We start from the raw sequence: 18,287 nt of genomic DNA, 5'->3' as shown, positions 1-18,287 counted from the left end.
GTACAGTTGTAGGTATAGCCACTCCTGTTGGGTTTACTGCTTTTAAAAAATCTTGCTAATTCACTACTGAGGGGTGACTGGGCATTTGCATGCAATCCATAGAGTCTTACAAACAGGAGCTTACCATTGTCATTACCTGTTAATGACAGTTTTAGCAGTACTGTAGCCAATTCCTGTCTAAAGTTAAAGGCTCTAAGTATAATTATGATGGGTATTTCAAATGGGATACTTGTAAGAGTGAAAGCAGGCACTATTAAACAGTTAAGTTGGAATAACAGGCATCAACTGGAGTTATTTTGAGCAAACCGGGACTTGTGTTCACCTGCCTCATCATTCACACACATGCTAAGCCGAATAAGCATGCCAATCCTGTGTGCCCCCAGAAAACTGTTGTTTTCTAACTCCATCATTACACTGATTCACACTGAACCAGATTATGTTTGTGTCCATTTGCATAACTAGAGTATGAGTTTAAGATTAGGAAACATGTGTTCTTCATTTTTGTATCCCTAGTGCTTACTAGTCCTGGTATGTAACTATAAAATGTATTACTGCAACCACTACCAGCTACCATTTAAGAAGCACTTATGTACCAGCTACTGTGAAAGGTACTCTCTTTAAATTATTTTGCTTAATTCTCATGAAAATCCTTCAAAGTATTGTTTTAAGGAAACTTACCAGTGTAGCCATTCAGTATTTGGGATGAATAATAAGAAACTTTTTAGAATCATTTATAAAGCACTCTAGGTCATTCTTTGAGAAATGCTACAAACTAGGGAACCAGATTAGAGATGGGCTCACATCTTAATTTTCAGAAGGATGTTGTAATGGATTATGAATGCTGTATCATTAAACTTGACATGGATTCTATGCAAAATTCAAATGGATTTTTTTTTTTTTTAACAACTTACTTCTTTTCCATAATCTTACCAGCATTCATTGGTTGTCTGCCATGGATTCTTTAAGAACAGTTCCTGGATGGCATGGTGGCTCATGCCTGTTATCCTAGCACTTGGGAGGCCGAGGCAGGTGGATTGCTTGAGCTTAGGAGTTCAAAGCCAGTCTGGGCAACATGGTGAAATTCCATCTCTGCAAAAAATTAGCTGGGCATGGGTGGCTTGTACCTGTAGTCCCAGCTACCTGGGAGGCTGAGGTGGAAGGATCACCGGAGCCTGGGAGGTCAGGGTTTCAGTGAGCGGTGATTGTGCCACTGCACTCCAGCCTGGGCAACAGAGTGAGGCTGTGTCTCAAACCCCAACAAAACAAAACAAAAATTTGCTGGGCATGGTGGTACATGCCTACAGTCCCAGCTACTTGGGAGGCTGAGGTAGGAGGATTGCCTGAGCCCAGGAGATCGAGGCTGCATTGAGCTGTGATCTTGCCACTGCACTCCAGCCTGGGGAACAGAGTGAAACCGTGGCTCAAAAAACAAACAAACAAACAAAACAAACCACAGTTCCTATCAGACTAAGCTTGCTTTATTGGCCAAGATTCTTAAATATGCTTCTGGTCAAGATGTAGACAGTGGGCCTGATGATTAGATATTAAGGTAGATTATGAACCGGATAGACAGCTATGCAATTAATAGAATTGATGTCAGTTTGGAGGAAGTTCTCTGCTTTCTTCAGGGGTTAATACTGGACTTCATTCTTTTCAGCATTTTTGTTAACTGTGGATATCTGTGCCATATTGTTCAGATTTTCAAATGACCAAGCGGTAAAGATTAGTTAAGATATCAAATGACAGAATAAATTCCTCAGATAGTGTTAAAATAAATGCCAATGAATTGGATAAATGTAAAATTCTGAAGCAAATGTACCCAAACTCAACTGTCCTGAATATAGCACAAAAGAAAATGTCATTGAATTTTAGATGACCAAAGGTCTGATATGAATTAATGGTCTTCTTTTGCTTTGGAGAAGGTCAGCTCCACAAATTTATTCCTCCATTTGTTTTCTGCATGGCTGTAGCATAGAGAGTGTGAATAAATGGGTAGATGTTACAAATTGTGTGAAGAGGACACTTTCTAATACTTGTAATTGTCTGAATGTAAAATATGCTGTATCATCATACGTGGTGATTCCATAACACTGGAAGATTTTCTTACAGAGAGAATGAATGTGTAAGAGAGATGTTACAGTAGTGTTTTGTGTTATCACATAATGGAGTCACTAAATGTCTTCAAGGCTGCTTCTACTTCTGAAATTTATGTAAATCCTTGATAACTTCTCCAGCCCAGTGAAATATTGTTTGGGACGGTAGTGTCCATAGGCTTTACAGAGAACATTTAATGAAAGATGTCCATATGATTGGGGAAATAAAATGTAGACTGTAATAAATTAAACCCTAAAAATACAATTTAAGAATATTAAATTCAAAAAGAGTACTCTATGTGTTGACAGCTTTAATTTGAAAAAGATCTATATTATAAAGAATGGTAAACAGGAGAAAAACTAAAGATTTTGAATAAATAAGATATTGGGAATAAACAAGAATTATATATAAGATTTTTTCTCACATAAAATAGTTTTAAGGTTGTATATAATTCAGTTTTGAAAGCATACAGATACAAACATAGTAATTATAGCTATCAATCTATGTAGGAATATAAGACTGATTTTTATTAATGTATTTATAGCATATGGTCAAAAGACTTTATCTGAGTAAACAACTAACGTAGGTAATATAGTGGATAATATTAACTTATGAATTTTTTACTGAAAATTTTAGTAAAGGTTAAACTTACTATGAAGATTTCAGTAGGTAATCAGATGGGATAGTATTCTGGGAATTATGTGTTGTTGAGTAACTTGTTAGAATTTTTTTGATATATTTCAAATATCAAGTACTACTGAGGCAGTAGATTAGTTTTTTCCTAAAGTATTGCTCTCACCACATCACAGTCACAAAGCCTTTCACCTACAACAATGGTGATCAAATCTTTCTTCCCCAGTGTAGTGCATATGCACAACACACTTCTCCAGGAGTAATCTTTTTTCTTTTCACTACCCCCTTTGAAAAACGGTGACATATATGAATGCTAGCTCTAGTTGGCTATTTATTTAGGTCCTTCCATGTTGTGGAAGTAGAATAAAAATCTTCAGATTTATCTTTTATTCCTTACATGTAGAACTACAGGTCAGTCAGATACATCCACCATCTAGCACCTTTCCCACTCAGTGTTCTTCACGTGGTGCCATTGCCAGTTCCAGGGAGGTCAGTGCTTCAGTGAGTAGTGATTGCTCCACTGCACCCCAACCTGGGCAGCAGAGTGAGGCTGTGTCTCAATCCCCAACAGAACAAAACAAAAATTAGCTAGGTGTGGCGGTGCATGCCTGTAGTCCCAGCTACTTGGGAGGCTGAGGTAGAGGGATTGCCTGAGCCCAGGAGATCAAGGCTGCGGTGAGCTGCAATCTTGCCACTGCACTCTAGCCTGGGCAACAGAGTGAACCGTGTTTCCTATTTGACTGTTTCCTTTTTTTCCTACATACCTAAAAGTTAATGTCACTACCTTTATAAAATCCTTATCACCCGTGACTACCATTACCTTTGAACTTCAAATAATCATACTTTTCATGTGGTCTTTATAGTGTACCTTGAGTTAAAAGTATTGGCATACTTGCTCTGACCCTCTATCAGATTGTGTTTTTTGTTTGTTTGTTTGTTTGTTTGTTTTTTGAGATGAGTTTTTGCTATGTTGTCCAGCCTGTTTTCCAACTACTGGGCTGAAGCGATTCTCCTACCTCAGCCTCACACATAGCTGGGACTACAGTCATGTGCCATCTGGCATGATTTTTTTTTTTTATTGCAGTTTTCTGTTTTGTCATTGTAAGAATATGCATGTATTGTTAAGCATTGGGTAAATATTTATTTTTAAATCTAATTTTTGATAGATAGAAATTATTCAGCAAAAGCCACTATGGCGCGGGGAAGGAACCCTGTTAGGAGATTAACCTTTGCCACAATAGCTACTTATGGAGCCTTTGGACAAATCATGTCATTTAATTTCCTTAATGTTAAAATGAAAAAGTTGAATGTAATACATTTTATGTTTCTTCTAGTTCTAAGATTCTAGGGATATTAAAGGAAACTGATTATAAATAAACTAAGTTATAATTTGAGATGTCAGTTTTTAAAGAAAATTTTGAATAATTACCACTAGAACTTAGAAAATTGTATAGCTTTCCTATTGTAGTATATATTTATGCTCTTGTCTACATTAACTGGCCAGCTGAAGAATAGTGAATCACCTTCTAGAGGTTCAGCTGTTATGTCTGTTATTTAAAGGGCTAGGAAATGGTGGTAAATGTAGGAGTTGGAACCTAAATAGTTTTTTATTCAATTATATTCTGTGGGGTAGTGATAATGAATCACAAAAAGATTGGGTAGTGAAGCTTCTGCTAATAAAAGCTTTAATAATTTGAATGAGACATCTGCTCAATATGAATCTAAGGAAATTACGTTTTATAAAATTGCTTTATCTAAGTAGACTTATGTTCTTGCTTGTTAGAAAATTTTGTTTAATAAATTATAGATTGCCTGATTTTATCTACCCACAGTTGACTGCATTCTTCACTTATTAAAAGACAAATTTCCTATGCAGTGTTTTCAATAGCAGCAGAATTTAAAGTGGAGTGAGTCCGTATGTATTGCTTGCCATGTCTGAACTGAATGTGAGATATCAAAAGATGACAGTTATATGAGGGAATGTGTGGTCATCAAGGTATTAATTTACTGTTATCACACGCCAGTAATCCCTGCGCGTAAATCCTAACAAGACAATAGCATTTTTATTCTTAAATCTTCTAAAATTTGGCTTTCAGGTAATATTTACTTTGTATTTATATGATAGCTGTATTTTAGGTATCTTAAATAACTGTATCTTGTAAGTCTTTGCAAAGTACAATACAATTGGTATGCTACAGAACAAAAGTACAAATTGATAGTTTATGTATTCATGTTTGTTGTTGAAGGTTTACAACCTTATGTCTTGAAAATATTTGATAAAAATGACTTGTTGTGTTATAGGCAAACCTGGAAAAAGTCAAACATGTTCTTGAAGATTTTTCCATTTTAGAAAAGCTTTTCAGGAAGACATAATCTATTACACATATATCTTTTAACCAAAATGTTTAATTGGAATACATTTTGGAAATCTGCCGTTCCTCTCTACACATTAACATTGGTGATTTATGTTGTAAAGAAAGACAAAGAGCATCAAATGTGCTTTACTGTAGAAACTAGACTTCAGAGTGGCCATGAGACAGGATTTTTAGCATGTACACAGGGTACTGCTGCTCTCTTCTTGATTAATCTGGATTATTTAAATTACCTTGTTGCTAAGATATTGTAATGAGGGACAAGAAGAAAATTATTCTGGACTTCCTATCTTATTTCATTAGATTTGATTTTAATAATTTTAAATGTTTGATTTTTCAAATGCTGGATTCTTCAGTGTGACAAAAGAAATTATTTCAACTGTCTCTTCCTAGTCCGATATCTGAGGCCAGCCATGATTTTCCCCTTCAGTCAGAAACTGAATACCTGTCTCGTCAACTTTTAGAATATGGCGGTATTAGGCAGTCCTAGCAGTGGTCATGATATAATGATTGGAAGTAGTCTTTTCTTATTTTTACTTTATTTTTTTTTAACTTTTATTCTAGGTTTAGGGGTACATGTGCAGGTTTTAGTTATATAGGTAAATTGCATGTCACAAGGGTTTGGTGTACAGATTATTTTGTCATCCAAGTAATAAGCATAATATTACCTGATAGTTTTTTGATCCTGTCCCTCCTCCCATCCTCCACCCTGAAGTAGGTCCCAGTGTCTGTTGTTCCTTTCTTTGTGTTCATGTATTCTCAATGTTTAGCTCACACCTATAAGTGAGAGCATACATTATTTAGTTTTCTGTTTCTGCATTAGTTCACCTAGGATAATGATCTCCAGCTCCATCCATGTTGCTGCAGAGGACATAATCTCATACTTATTTATGGCTGTATAGTATTCCATGTGTCTATGTACCACATTTTCTTTATCCAGACTACTGTTGATGGACATTTAGGTTGATTCCATGTCTTTGCTATTGTGAACAGTGCTGCAGTGAACATATGTGTGGATATGTATTTATGGTAGAATAATTTTTATTCCCTTGGCCATATACCCAATAATAGGATTGTTGGGTCAAATGGTAATTCTGTTTTAAGTTATTTGAGAAATCGCCAAACTGCTTTCCACAATGACTGGACTAATTTACATTCCTGCCAGCAGTGTATATGTGTTCCCTTTTCTCCACAGCATTGCCAGCATCTGTTATTTTAAAAAAATTTTTTAATGATAGGTACTCTGACTAGTGTGAGATGGTGTCTCATTGTGGTTTTGATTTGCAGTTCTCTAATAATTAGTGATGTTGAGCATTTTTTCATATACTTGTTGGCTACGTGTAGTGATGTTGAGCATTTTTTCATATACTTGTTGGCTACGTGTATGTTTTCTTTTGAAAAGTGCTTATGTCCTTGCCAGTTTTTTAATGGGGTTGTTTTTTGCTTGTTAATTTGTTTACGTTCCTTGTAGATTCTGAATATTAGACCTTTGTCGGACGCATATTTTGCAAATATTTTCTCCCGTTCTGTAGGTTTTCTGTTTACTGTTGATAGTTTCTTTGGCTGTGCAGAAGCTCTTTAGCTTAATGAGGTCCCGTTTGTCAATTTTTGTTTTTGTTGCAATTGCTTTCGGTGTGGAAGTAGTCTTTTGATAGGCTTTGCCTACCTTGATTTACTGGTGATAGTATTGGGTTTAAATGTACAATGTAATGGAATAAAACACAGCACCTAGATATTTAAAAAAAATTTTTTAAAAACCTTGAATCTATGTGTGTGTGTGTGTCTGTATCTTTATTAGGGAATTGCATGTTTTCAGGTTTTTTGGAACCTTCATAATGGCAGTGTATATGCAAAGATTTTCTTTATTCCATCTCAGTTTGTTTTGTGCTGCTGTAACAGAATAGCACAGACTCATTTAGAAACAAAAGAAGTTTATTTGCTCATGGTTCTGGAAGCTGAGATGTCCAAGAGGACAGCTCCAGCATTTGGTGAGGTCCATCATGCTGTATCATCCCATGGTTGGAAGTTGGAAGGGCAAGAGAGCACTCGAACAAGAGGGGACCGAAATTGTTTTTGTAACAAACTCATTCCCTTGATAACTAACCTATGCCTGTGGTAATGATTTTAATCTGTTCATGAGAGTAGAGCCCTTCTGACCTAATCTTCTCTTACTAGGCTCCACCTTTCAAAACTGTTACATTGGGATTAAATTTCCAACATGTGGACTTTGGGTGACACATTCCAACAACAGCATCTCCTGAGTCTTTATTTTTAGTTATTATTACTCATCTAGGACTAGGAAAATACGTACTTCCTGTCATTTTACACAAAAATCTGTAAAAATAATTTTAAATATAAATAAGAAATAACTTTCAATTTTTGTTAGAAAGTCTTTCAAGAAAACTATATAGAAAATTAATAACTCTTAATGGATATTAAGCTCTAAAAGGTTAAGTACTTGTTACTCTATCTAGAATTTTAGGAAGTTTCCTTACCTATGTAGTTTGTGCTTTGGTGTATTTATCCTTAAATGTTTTAAAAATAAAAAAGAGGTTAATTTCTTATGTTTACAATTATCAATGAAGAAGAGTATCATTTGAATTTAATCTTTGTGGCTTTCACTAATATATATATGAAGACGTATATAATGTATATACTATGAAGACATAGAAGAGTAATCTCTAAAATCACCTTTGCCACACATTGATGCGTTCAGATTATGGCCTCCACAAGATTCGATAATGGAGGGATACAAAGTAGATTTTAAAGTGATCAGTCCTTTTGCTTTTTTGATTTGTGGGACAACCTTTCAGATGCCAACTCTAAGGATAATTCATGTCTGAATTGTTGAAATTCATCTAGAATAGCCAACTCTAATTGGAATAATGGGGTTTAGGGCATAAACATTTCTCATTCATAATTTGACCCATTGTAGGAGCAAAGGAGCAGACTGTCTTTAGAGCAGTGTTTCTCAACCTACCACTCTGCTAAGAAATACATTTTACATTATGATCCAGATTTGTGCTCACATGTGTGTACAAATGTGCAAAACAACAATCTAGGAATATTTACCTTTCTTTTATGCGGTGTACTCTGTTTTCTATTCTGTATCATTTTTATATGCCAAAAAAAATGTTTAGTTGTGGCCTGTAAAATAGATTTCAAAAACTGCTAGTGGGCCCCACCTGCAATTTGATAAGCTGTTTAGGGTTTCCCTTATTCTTGCCTTAGTGTTTCTCTTTACTTTGCACAGCTATACATATGTTCTCATTTATATAGTTTCCTATGGAAATGGTTGATCACTACCCATTTAAATTGAAATGTTAGGAACATGAGAAGCTTTTAGAACACAGAGACATGTGTGAACATCTGGAAAGAAAGATATTTTCCAAATTGTTTGCAGTATTTCTGGGGGTGGGGGGTCGGGATTACCAGAGGACCTCTGCATTGCTCGATTTGGCTTTTTCTTTCCTTTTCAAACCATGACAGATAGTTTCATACTCAGCAGTATTTTAAAAGGTAGTTCTAATTTGGTGACAGACGCCTTATAAACCAGAGTTTCTATTTGAATTTTTTATAAAGATCCTTTTTAGCCTGAAGAGGTTCCAAAGTCTTAGGTCATAGAAAATAAATAGGAAGGAATTCCTCACAAGTTTAGTTTGTTTTATGCTTTTTTCCGTGGAAGAAGATGCAGTAAAATACACCCCCCCCCCACAAAAAAAAAAAAAAAAAAAGAATGCTAAATTTGGAGTGGCAGAAAATAAGAATTTTAGTTCCTGTATTCCTATTTGGCACATAACATCTGAGCCTCAGTTAATTTGCAGAATGAATGTGTGTTTGGCCAGATTATCTAAGTTTATTTTCAACTTCAAAGTTTTCTGATTTTTAAGCCAAAGTAAAATAGGGATTAGACTTAAGTACCTACTTAAAGACTACTTTAAGACACTCTCCAGAGTATTATAGGCTGTGATGTAACCATATGAAGACCTACCCCAGGAAGCTGCTAGGATCCTGCCCTGGAATATTTGAAGTTTGCATGCTCGTGGCCACACGATCCTCAGATTCCCTTGCAGATTTGATTATTTATAATAACAGATTGAGTAATCAGTTGAAAAGAATTCCTTACTTCATGACTACAGGGAATATTTTTCTTGAAATTATTTTGAAATCCTTTTGATAAGCAAGATAAGTCTGAACCTGTATTAGAGATTGAAAAGTGAAAGCATAGAGAATGTGAAATGGATTATATTAAACTTCTGAAAAGTATATATTGTTACAGGTGGCTAATTCTGTATTTGAGAGAGTTATTAAAGACTTGACAGCTGGTAATAGTAGGCTAATTGATTAAACAATTCTAAGGGAGAGTATAGTGATTAAAAAACAAATAAGGATAGATACATGTTTTTAGAAGTTAACATATCTCTAGTAGCTAACAAAAAATGAACTCATATAACTAAGTTGTGAATTCTTTAGGTAGTTGTAGAAGAAATGATCTTGAAATGGTTTGACAAATGAATTGGTGTTTTCTTTCTTTATTTATTTCGTTTTGAGAGACAGTGTCTTACTCTGTCGCCCAGGCTGGAACTGCAGTGGTGCAATCATAGCTCACTGCAGCCTCGACATCCTGGGCTCAAACAATCCTTGAGCCTCAGCCTCCCGAGTAGCTGAGACTACAGGTGTGCACCACCACACCCAGCTAATTTCTTCATTTTTTGTAGAGACAGAGTCTTGCTATGTTGCCCAGGCTGGACTCAAACTCCTGGGCTGAAGGGATCCTCCCACCTTGTCCTCCTAAAGTGCTGGTATTACAGGTGTGAGCCACTGTACTCAACTGAAAGTTTTATTTTCTTAGTTTATTAGAAGTAGGCTTTAGAATTGATAATCCAATAAGTGTAGGTTTTTTCATTCTGTCCTATACAGTGTTTTTTGTGAGAAAGTAAGTTTGGAATGTGTAACTGTGACTTGGGCTCCTGAGAACTAGAAGAATATTATATTTAAAAAGTAATTAATAATGTAGATTCAGGAAGAAAGTATATCAAATACCATTTCATTAGACTTTTCTTGGCAGTTGTGTCTCATGTATCATACAGTGTGTGGATGATGGGTTAACAGTGTGCTCATGAAGACTCTGAGGCCTCTCCAGTCTCAGCTAACAGGATGTATTAGTCCGTTTTCATGCCGCGGATAAAGACATTACCTGAGACTGGGCAATTTACAGAAGAAAGAGGTTTAATTGGACTCACAGGTCCGTGTGGTTGGGAGGCCTCACAATCATGACAGAAGGCAAGGAAGAGCAAGTCACATCTTATGTGTATGGCAGCAGGCAAGGAGAGCTTGTGTAGGGAAACTCCCCCTTAACATAAACAAATAGCACAGGAAAGACCTGCCCCCATGATTTAATTATCTCCCACTGGATCCCTCCCATAACACATGGGAATTATGGGAGCTACAAGATGAGATTTGGGTGGAGACACAGAATGAAACTGTATCATAGGAGTACATTAGTAGTAGCCAGGAAATAATATGAAATGCATTTCTTCAAAATGTGTAATTTCATATAAAAGATGGGAATTATGGGATCTACAAGATGAAATTTGAGTGGGGACACAGAAGTACATTAATAGTGTCTAGGAACTAATATGAAATGTGTTTCTTTAAATTGTGTAATTTCATATGAAAGAGCTAGTAGTTAAGGACAATTATATTAGGAGTTAAATTGTTTTATTCACAATTTTGGGGTCCCAATATGTAAGGACTGTCATTGCAACTTCAACAGTCATGTTTACTTGTTTTTTTATATAATGAACAATATTCTAGGTTTTATTATACTGTGTTTCATTTACTTTTTTACACTGTTTATCAAAAACGTGTAATTAATTGGGGCTTAAAATTTTGTTAAATTTACTTAAGAAAAATTAATAAATCCAATTATTTACTTTAAAGCTGCAGAAGAAAGAAGAACAGCAACTGGAGCCTAAAAAAAGTACCAGCCCTAAAAAAGCTGCGGAGCCCACTGTGGATCTTTTAGGACTTGGTAAGTGATAAAAAATAAAAGGTCGCTGCTAGAGTTACAAAACAATTGAAACTTTTACTTGGAGTGAATATAATGGCTTTATCTTCAGTATGCCAAAACGTACCTGTTAACTGAATTTGAAAATGGTATGATTAGTTTGCTAACTTCCCACAAAAAGGAAATCTTTAATAAGGGAGCTGGTGTCTGTCAGCACTGTCTTCACTGAAATACAAGTAATGAGTTCCTTGGGGAAAAGAAGATATCACAGTAATCTTAAAAGGCTTGGTAGATGTGACATTTTAGTGCTTACAATGAAGAGTGGATTATTTTCTCTTCTCTGTCTCTCGAATTTTCAGTTTTGTGGGGGATTTTTCCCCTTAACAAAATAATTCTAGGGTAGCCTTATTGTAAAATGTGTTGGTTTAAAATAAAATTTAATTTTGGTTAACTGAAGCAACACATTTTGCATCCAAATCTAGTGACTAGATTCATATAACTTATTCAATGATAATGAGAAGTGCTCGTTTTAATTTAATGTCCTGTTTGTTCTCATGGCTGAAAGGTATATGTAGTCTGTGTGGTAAGTAAGCAGGCCTTCATTCAAGGGGTGTTTATATTGTGCTTATCTACAAATATTGTTAGCTTCTCTCTCTCTCTCTTTTTTTTTTTTTTTTTACATTTTTTTCTTCTAAAAGAATTGGCTTGATAAAAGGTTACTTTTAGTAATATCTGAGCCTTGGCACAGGAATAATTTCAATCTTTCTCTTTGTTTAGTTTGGAGAAAGATTGAGAAGGAAAAGAGTAAAAGGCAGTTAGTTGGAATAGTTGAACTTCATATACTGCTTTCCAAAAAATTGATCCTAGTTGTTATTGAGTAAATTGTTGTCTGTTTTAAGAATTATAGCTGAATGTTTTATTCATTTCTTAGGAAGCTGGTACATCATACAAATATACTCCCTGGAGGTACAATTCTTCTATGATGGTAAAAAGTTGTATATTAGAAATATAAAAAATAACTGTAATTTTGAAAATAAGGCTTCAGTCCAGGGGCTCTAAATACAATTATGTTGAATTGTAGTCCTCATAATTTCTTGTTTTATTTCCTTTACTGTAAATGAGAGAAAAAGAAAAAAAATTATTACTAAAGTAAAAAAATATCTTAGTAAAACTGTATTATATCTTTGTCTTCACTGCAGCTTCCTTTTTCAGTCTGCATTGCCTGGTTTATTAGTTTATAACTTAGAAATATAAAATATAATCTAGGCCTGATTCTTATCTTACACACTCATTCCATTCAACAAATAGCTACTGTCTACTGTGTGTCAAGGTACCATTGTAGACACTAAGGAGATAGATCTGAAAGAGGACAGACTACAACTCCTAACTTCTGGGGCTTTCATTTCATCTGGAGAGACAGTGAATAAACAATTAAATAAAATATATCGTAGGTTATAGGTGGTAAGTACTATAGATGAAAGAAAACAGAAATGGATGGTTGTAATTTTAAATAGGGTGGACAGGGAGGCATTCACAGATGTCTTATTGGAGCAAAGGCGTGAAGAATGTCTGGATATCTGGATCTGTAAGCAAGAGCATTCTGAGAAGAACACAGCAGATGGAAAGGCTCTTCAGTAGGAGCCTACTTGAAGTGTGCAAGGACCAGCAAGGATGACAATGTGGCTAAAGTGGAATGATCTTGGGGGAGAATAGTAACAGAGGAAACAAGGAAGGAAGGGGTAGGGAGGGTGCAAGCTGACTATAACAGGACTTGGTTTTAACTCTGAGTGACCTGGAAACACATTGGAGGAATTTGCTGAAAAGAAATAATCTGACTGTAGTATTTAAAGAATTATTGTGGTGGTTGTGCTGAGACTAGATTATCGTAGGGCAAGGTGGGCAGGAAAGGGTTTTTTTAAGGATGACATTACAAGATGTTTAGTGTTAGAAATGAACTGTAGAGAGGTAAATCTGATACTTTCAGGACAAGGACAAATTGCTCTAGCAGTGTCCTTGAATAGCCCGGAGTGAATGGCATCTAGTCGACAAACAGTATGAGTGGCCTTTGAGATATTCCATTATTGTTGGAATGATACTGCATAGTAAATAAGCCTAGGTTTCAACAGCTTACAACATTAAACATCTGTTTCTCTCTTTCTGTGGGTCAGCTAGGGCAGCTCTACTGTAACTTCATTTGATACATTTTCTACCTTCCTGATTATTGTGGGGCACTGTTTACCAGCCATTTCACTATTGCATATGTTTCCTTATCTTCTACCACCTTGTCTCAAAGTCAATGCCACAGATTTTAGGGTTCTGTTGTGGCAGCACCCCTCTTGTATCAGTTTCTAAAACAGTCACCTCTTGCTGTGCATGTTACATAGCAAACAACTCCAAAATTTCAGTGGCTTACATCAACTAACATTTATTTCTGTCACTCATGGGTTTGTAGGTCTGCTGGGATGTTGCTCTTTTGGACAGTGGGACAGCTTCAGGAAACAGTGTCTTTAGGGGAGAACCAAAGTTCATTTAGCAGAAGTTAGGGACTGTTTGTGAAAAAAGATTAAGAATATATGGGGGATTTTGCAATGACTGATAGTGGGTTTTAGATCATTTGGTGAAAGAGTTCCAAAGGTGGGAGGGGTGGGAGATGGGGTTAGAAAGAGGGCTGTCTTGCTGTGAGGGAGTTGTAGCAGCAGGAGAGGAAGTGTCTTACCCAGAGCACATACAGCTCTTCACATCTGCTGGTTATCAATTTCCTAAACTCTTTTAAAAAATATTTTCAGACTTTTTTTTTAAAAAAAAAAAGCTGTGTTAAAGCATAAAATTTGATGAATTCATGAAAGTCCAGGAGACTACAGAGAAATCAAAGGTCTCTTTCAGCTCAAAACAAACAGTGATTCTAAATGTGGATTGATGATTGGTGTCCACCTCGGGCCTCAGGCTCTTTATCTGCTCAGAAGCATGCCGCTGTCCTCTAATGGGACCCTGGTTTTCCCCTGTAAATTGAAAAACAGCGCAAATTGTAGGGGTAGGTGCCTTGAAGTATGATTTATGGTAATGCAAACATGACGGCATATCTCCGTATGAGTGAGACTAGAACAGACATTAACTTAAAACATTTCCAGAAAATATAGAGAAAAACTGCATAGCGATAGTTCAGTTACACAGCTATGGATCCTTGGGACTCATGCCTTCTTTATCACTCTTAACAGTTTCATAATAGCGTAATACTTAAGACTAGTTTTAAGAGATTTGATCTTTCCTTTAAATGGGACTTTAATGAACCTACTTTATTTTTTGTAACCCAGTAACTCAGGTAAAACCTTTCTTAAGCTTACCTTTCCTGATCATTCAAAGTTCAAACATAAAATGCTTTATATTATATATACTTTTTAGCAGAGGTTGTCCAATTTTTTCCAAGAAGGGCCAAATAGACATTATTTTTGGCTTTGCAGGCCTTATGATCTCTGTTGCAACTAGTCAACTCCCATTGTAGTATGCAAGTAGCCATAAACAAACATGTAAATGAATGAGCATGCTTATGTTCCGATCGATTTTAAAAACAGGCATGGGGCTAGGGTTTGCTCACCCCTGCTTTATGTTCCCGATAGTACCTACAAGAGCTGCCTCATATTTAGATATTAATTCGTGTTTGAAAGCTGTAGGACTACTGTTTATTATAGTACTTTACTCTCTAATACCACAAACAGGGTGAGATACTTGAGCTGCCTCCAGTCTTAGAAATTGAGGGCCTTTGGCCCATGTTGACTAAGTGCCAGATTGAATAATCTCTGAATGTACCAAATTTGAATCAAATACAGACATATGCTGACTTGAGTATGCACGTCCTATGTTAAAATAGAATTAAAATCAGCTTCTAGGGTTTGTGAGAAGAGTGCTCTTCGGGTCCCCTTACTTGGGAAGCTAGTTTAGGACTGTGAATTATACTGTTAGGCTAGTGTCTATTCTTTGTTGTTTATTAGTTTTAAAGATGATAAAAATTGACAGACTGCTTACCAATTGGTTAGGACAGTTCCCCCAGACTAATGCTTCTATTCAGTAGGGCTTATTTTTGGAGTGTGGGGGCGTAAGACCGCCTCTGAGAATAAAGTCTTCAAGGGCGAGCGCATGCTTTGGGCATAAGGCTTGAGAAGAATTACTTATAACTGGCCTTGGATGTGACCCTAGAGGTTTCATTTCAACCTCCCGTTAACGGTTCCTGCAGGGGTTCTGTTTTGTGGCCATCTGTGTACCACATGCACACTGCAGAGCAGCCTGGTTCCTTGTCAGGAGGCGTTATCCACAGCCCTACCAGGAACAGAATTGTGTGTGTCAGGGGTGCACTGCCAAGGATGTCTGGGGTGACCTCATCCTGTCAGTGCCCCAGAAAGCATCTCACAAAGAATTGAGTCATGATCTTGGTGATGAAAATCTAGCTCAGGGGTGTACACTTGTGTTTCTGTTTTGGGGAAGTTGATGAGAAAAGTTTGCAAATTTTAGTTTCTCCATTCATGCTTGTGTTCAGGAAATAAAAGCTTTAACATATGACAGTGGTCAAGACAATGCTAGTGAAATTAAGCCATCAGTATATAACCCATTTTATTATTAGCAACACATACCCAGTTTTATATGAGAGAGATGAATACAGAAAGTACTCTACTTACCTTTCAGGCAGAAAATTCCTACAGAAAAAAAATTCTAGCCATTTCTCAAAGCCGCCCATGTGCTATAAAGCAAATTTGGGAATGAACTGAGTAAAAGAATGCCAGATTTAGCAGCAGTGGTCCTGGTGATCCACAGTTCCCAGTGGACCTGGAAAGCTGCTGGTGTCCTACAGCTACCTATTTGACCAGATCCAGAGGACGTTTGTGTAGTTGTGTGCACATGCCCCTTTTCTTGGAGGAGGATTGAAGGTGGGGAGGACTATAGCAGAAGTGCCCAAGAAAATTTTATAGTCTCTTATGTTTTTCAGATATAGTTTAAAACCTGATAACAACTTGTATTGCCTCTGCTCAGAAAAGTATGCTCAGTGAACTATTGTTATGAACTATTATTATCCTTTCAAAAAGGAGGTCTTAGGGATTGGTTTATTCTTATGTAATCACACCTGCATAGGAAAGAAAATGCATTTACATAAATATATTGGTGTAAGGTAACTAGCAGTGGGCAGATACTTGCAAGTGGTCCTGAGTCAGTACCAGGGCAGTCAGTGAACTGGCACCAGAAAGAGGTGCCGTTGGGGGAGTTGATGATATCACAGACTTTAGAAGAGAGCAAGAAGGGACGGCGTCTTGGAAACAGCACAGAACCTCCAGAGAATGTGCTGGGGGATAGGACAAAGAGGGGTAAAATTCAACTCTGAATGAGGCAACTTGAAACGACAAGTAACAGGAAGCCTGAAAATGGCTTGAACATAAGGACATCTAATTATCTCATTCAAAGAGAAATCTGGAGACAGGGTGGTTTGGGGCTGTGCAGCGGTGGAACAGTGAGTGCAGGGAGCCAGGTTCCTCTTTGCTTCTCCTCATTCTGCCACCCTCATCATAGTACTGGCTTTACTCTGGAGGCTCGTCCCCTTATGGCCAACACATGGATGGTGCAGCATCCTATCCTTATAGGACCACGCCTAAAGGATGGCTTTTCCTCACCAGTTTCTTTTCTCAGGAGGAAAAACTTGCCAGAAAATTCCCCAGCAGGATTCCCAGGGTACGCTTGGTCAGAATTGGATTGTATTACCTCACTCTAGTTGCAAGAGAGACTAGGAAAATAGTATTCATCCTGTAGAGTGGAGTAGGCTTTGCCAGCAAGAAGCGCCCAGATGGGGCTTTGGTAGTCTGTGGTATCTGGCACACTTGCATTTCAAGCAGCTCTTTAGGGTACACACCCACACACACTTTTTCCTTTTTTTTTTTTTAATTAAACTAATAATAATAAAACTAACAACTAATAAGCTAACAAAAATTAATTTCCAAGGCATTGCTGCTATACAATAGAATTAGGACTCAAACCTAGATCTGTTTAATGCCAAAGTCTAATTTCAGCTCTTAAGATGAACCAAAGCAAGGCATCTAACCCAAGTATTAAATTATCTTATTATGTTAATAATCAGATACTGCTAACTATATGCCAGGGGCTGTTTTGAGTGCTGACAGATATTTATTTATTGAATTTTTGCAACAGCTCTGAGATTGGTGAACTATTATTATTTCCCTGTTATAGATGAGAAAACTGAGGCACAGAGAGGTTAAGTGAATTGCACAAGGTCACACCGATGGTAGATTACAGAACTGGGATTTAGACTGAGTAGTCTGACTTCAGGGCTCATATTCTTAACACTGTGTTAAGCTGTGATAGAAAATAAAACTCTAACAGGTGAGATTATGCTACACAAAATAGACATTGGACCCATTCATCAAATCAATAGATGGCAGTATTAAGTCATGGGGGCGTGATCCTTGGTTTAGAGGTAGTACCTGTGTTTTGTCTGCCCTCTAGCAGCTTCGTCTGGGAAATGGAAATAGGAACTCTTCTGTAGCTGAGGGCCAGAATAAATGGTGTGCTTTATGTGAAGCACGTAGCACAGTAACTTGCACACAGTCCTGTACTGAGACTATAACCTGAACACCAGGTCATGGGGGATCACCAAGAGGTAGTACAGGCCTTTGAAGGAATGTGTGGAGAAGGGACTCAAAAATTATGCTGAGTAACACGGAGTAGGACTCCTGCTGGGTTATTCCTTGAATAGCCACTACCATTAGAGAGAAAGAGGGAGACAGAGGGAAACAGTGATTGCAAAGCATGGTCTGTGGCCTCTGATGGATTTGCAGCTGATTAAAAGAACTGAGGAAATTCGGTGGCCTCAGGAATCTAGTTTATCACTATTTTAAACATTTAGAAAGAAATTTGGTGTATACAATTTGGTTTCATATTTATATATTTCTTGTTTTTTGAGGCCATAAAATGGTGCAGTGATTTGATATATATTTATTTTTTAAGCAATCAGTTCTACAAAGCTTCCTCCTTATACCACTTCTCAGCTATTTCAGATAGCTCTAAATCAGTATGCGTGTGTGTGCGCACATATGTGCATGTGTGTGTGGTGTCTTCTGAAAGACAGTAGCACCATGGGGCTCTTCCCCTTACACAGCATCATAGTGCCTGTGCATAAGGGAATT

The 18,287-nt window shown here is 36.9% G+C and overlaps 1 protein-coding gene and 1 long non-coding RNA gene across 9 annotated transcripts in view; both read left to right on the top strand.

The window, feature by feature from the left end:
• Nucleotides 1-8,836, top strand: part of LOC139363375 (uncharacterized) — a 42,252-nt gene extending 33,416 nt beyond the window's left edge. Inside the window, exon 2 of the long non-coding RNA XR_011623632.1 lies at nt 514-8,836. This is a non-coding gene — a long non-coding RNA (uncharacterized lncRNA). The remainder of the gene's footprint in view (nt 1-513) is intronic.
• Nucleotides 1-18,287, top strand: part of LOC105479478 (small ArfGAP 1) — a 191,570-nt gene that overhangs the window by 156,430 nt on the left and 16,853 nt on the right. For all 8 annotated transcript variants that reach the window (XM_071096884.1, XM_071096881.1, XM_071096887.1 and 5 more), the window contains one exon: nt 11,043-11,133. In XM_071096884.1, coding sequence (XP_070952985.1) covers nt 11,043-11,133 — 91 coding nt within the window. The remainder of the gene's footprint in view (nt 1-11,042; nt 11,134-18,287) is intronic.

Source organism: Macaca nemestrina, chromosome 5 (assembly GCF_043159975.1).
Source record: "Macaca nemestrina isolate mMacNem1 chromosome 5, mMacNem.hap1, whole genome shotgun sequence".
Lineage (NCBI taxonomy): Eukaryota > Metazoa > Chordata > Mammalia > Primates > Cercopithecidae > Macaca > Macaca nemestrina.
Note: the sequence above shows the minus strand (reverse complement) of the source record. Positions and strands in the feature narration are given on the sequence as shown.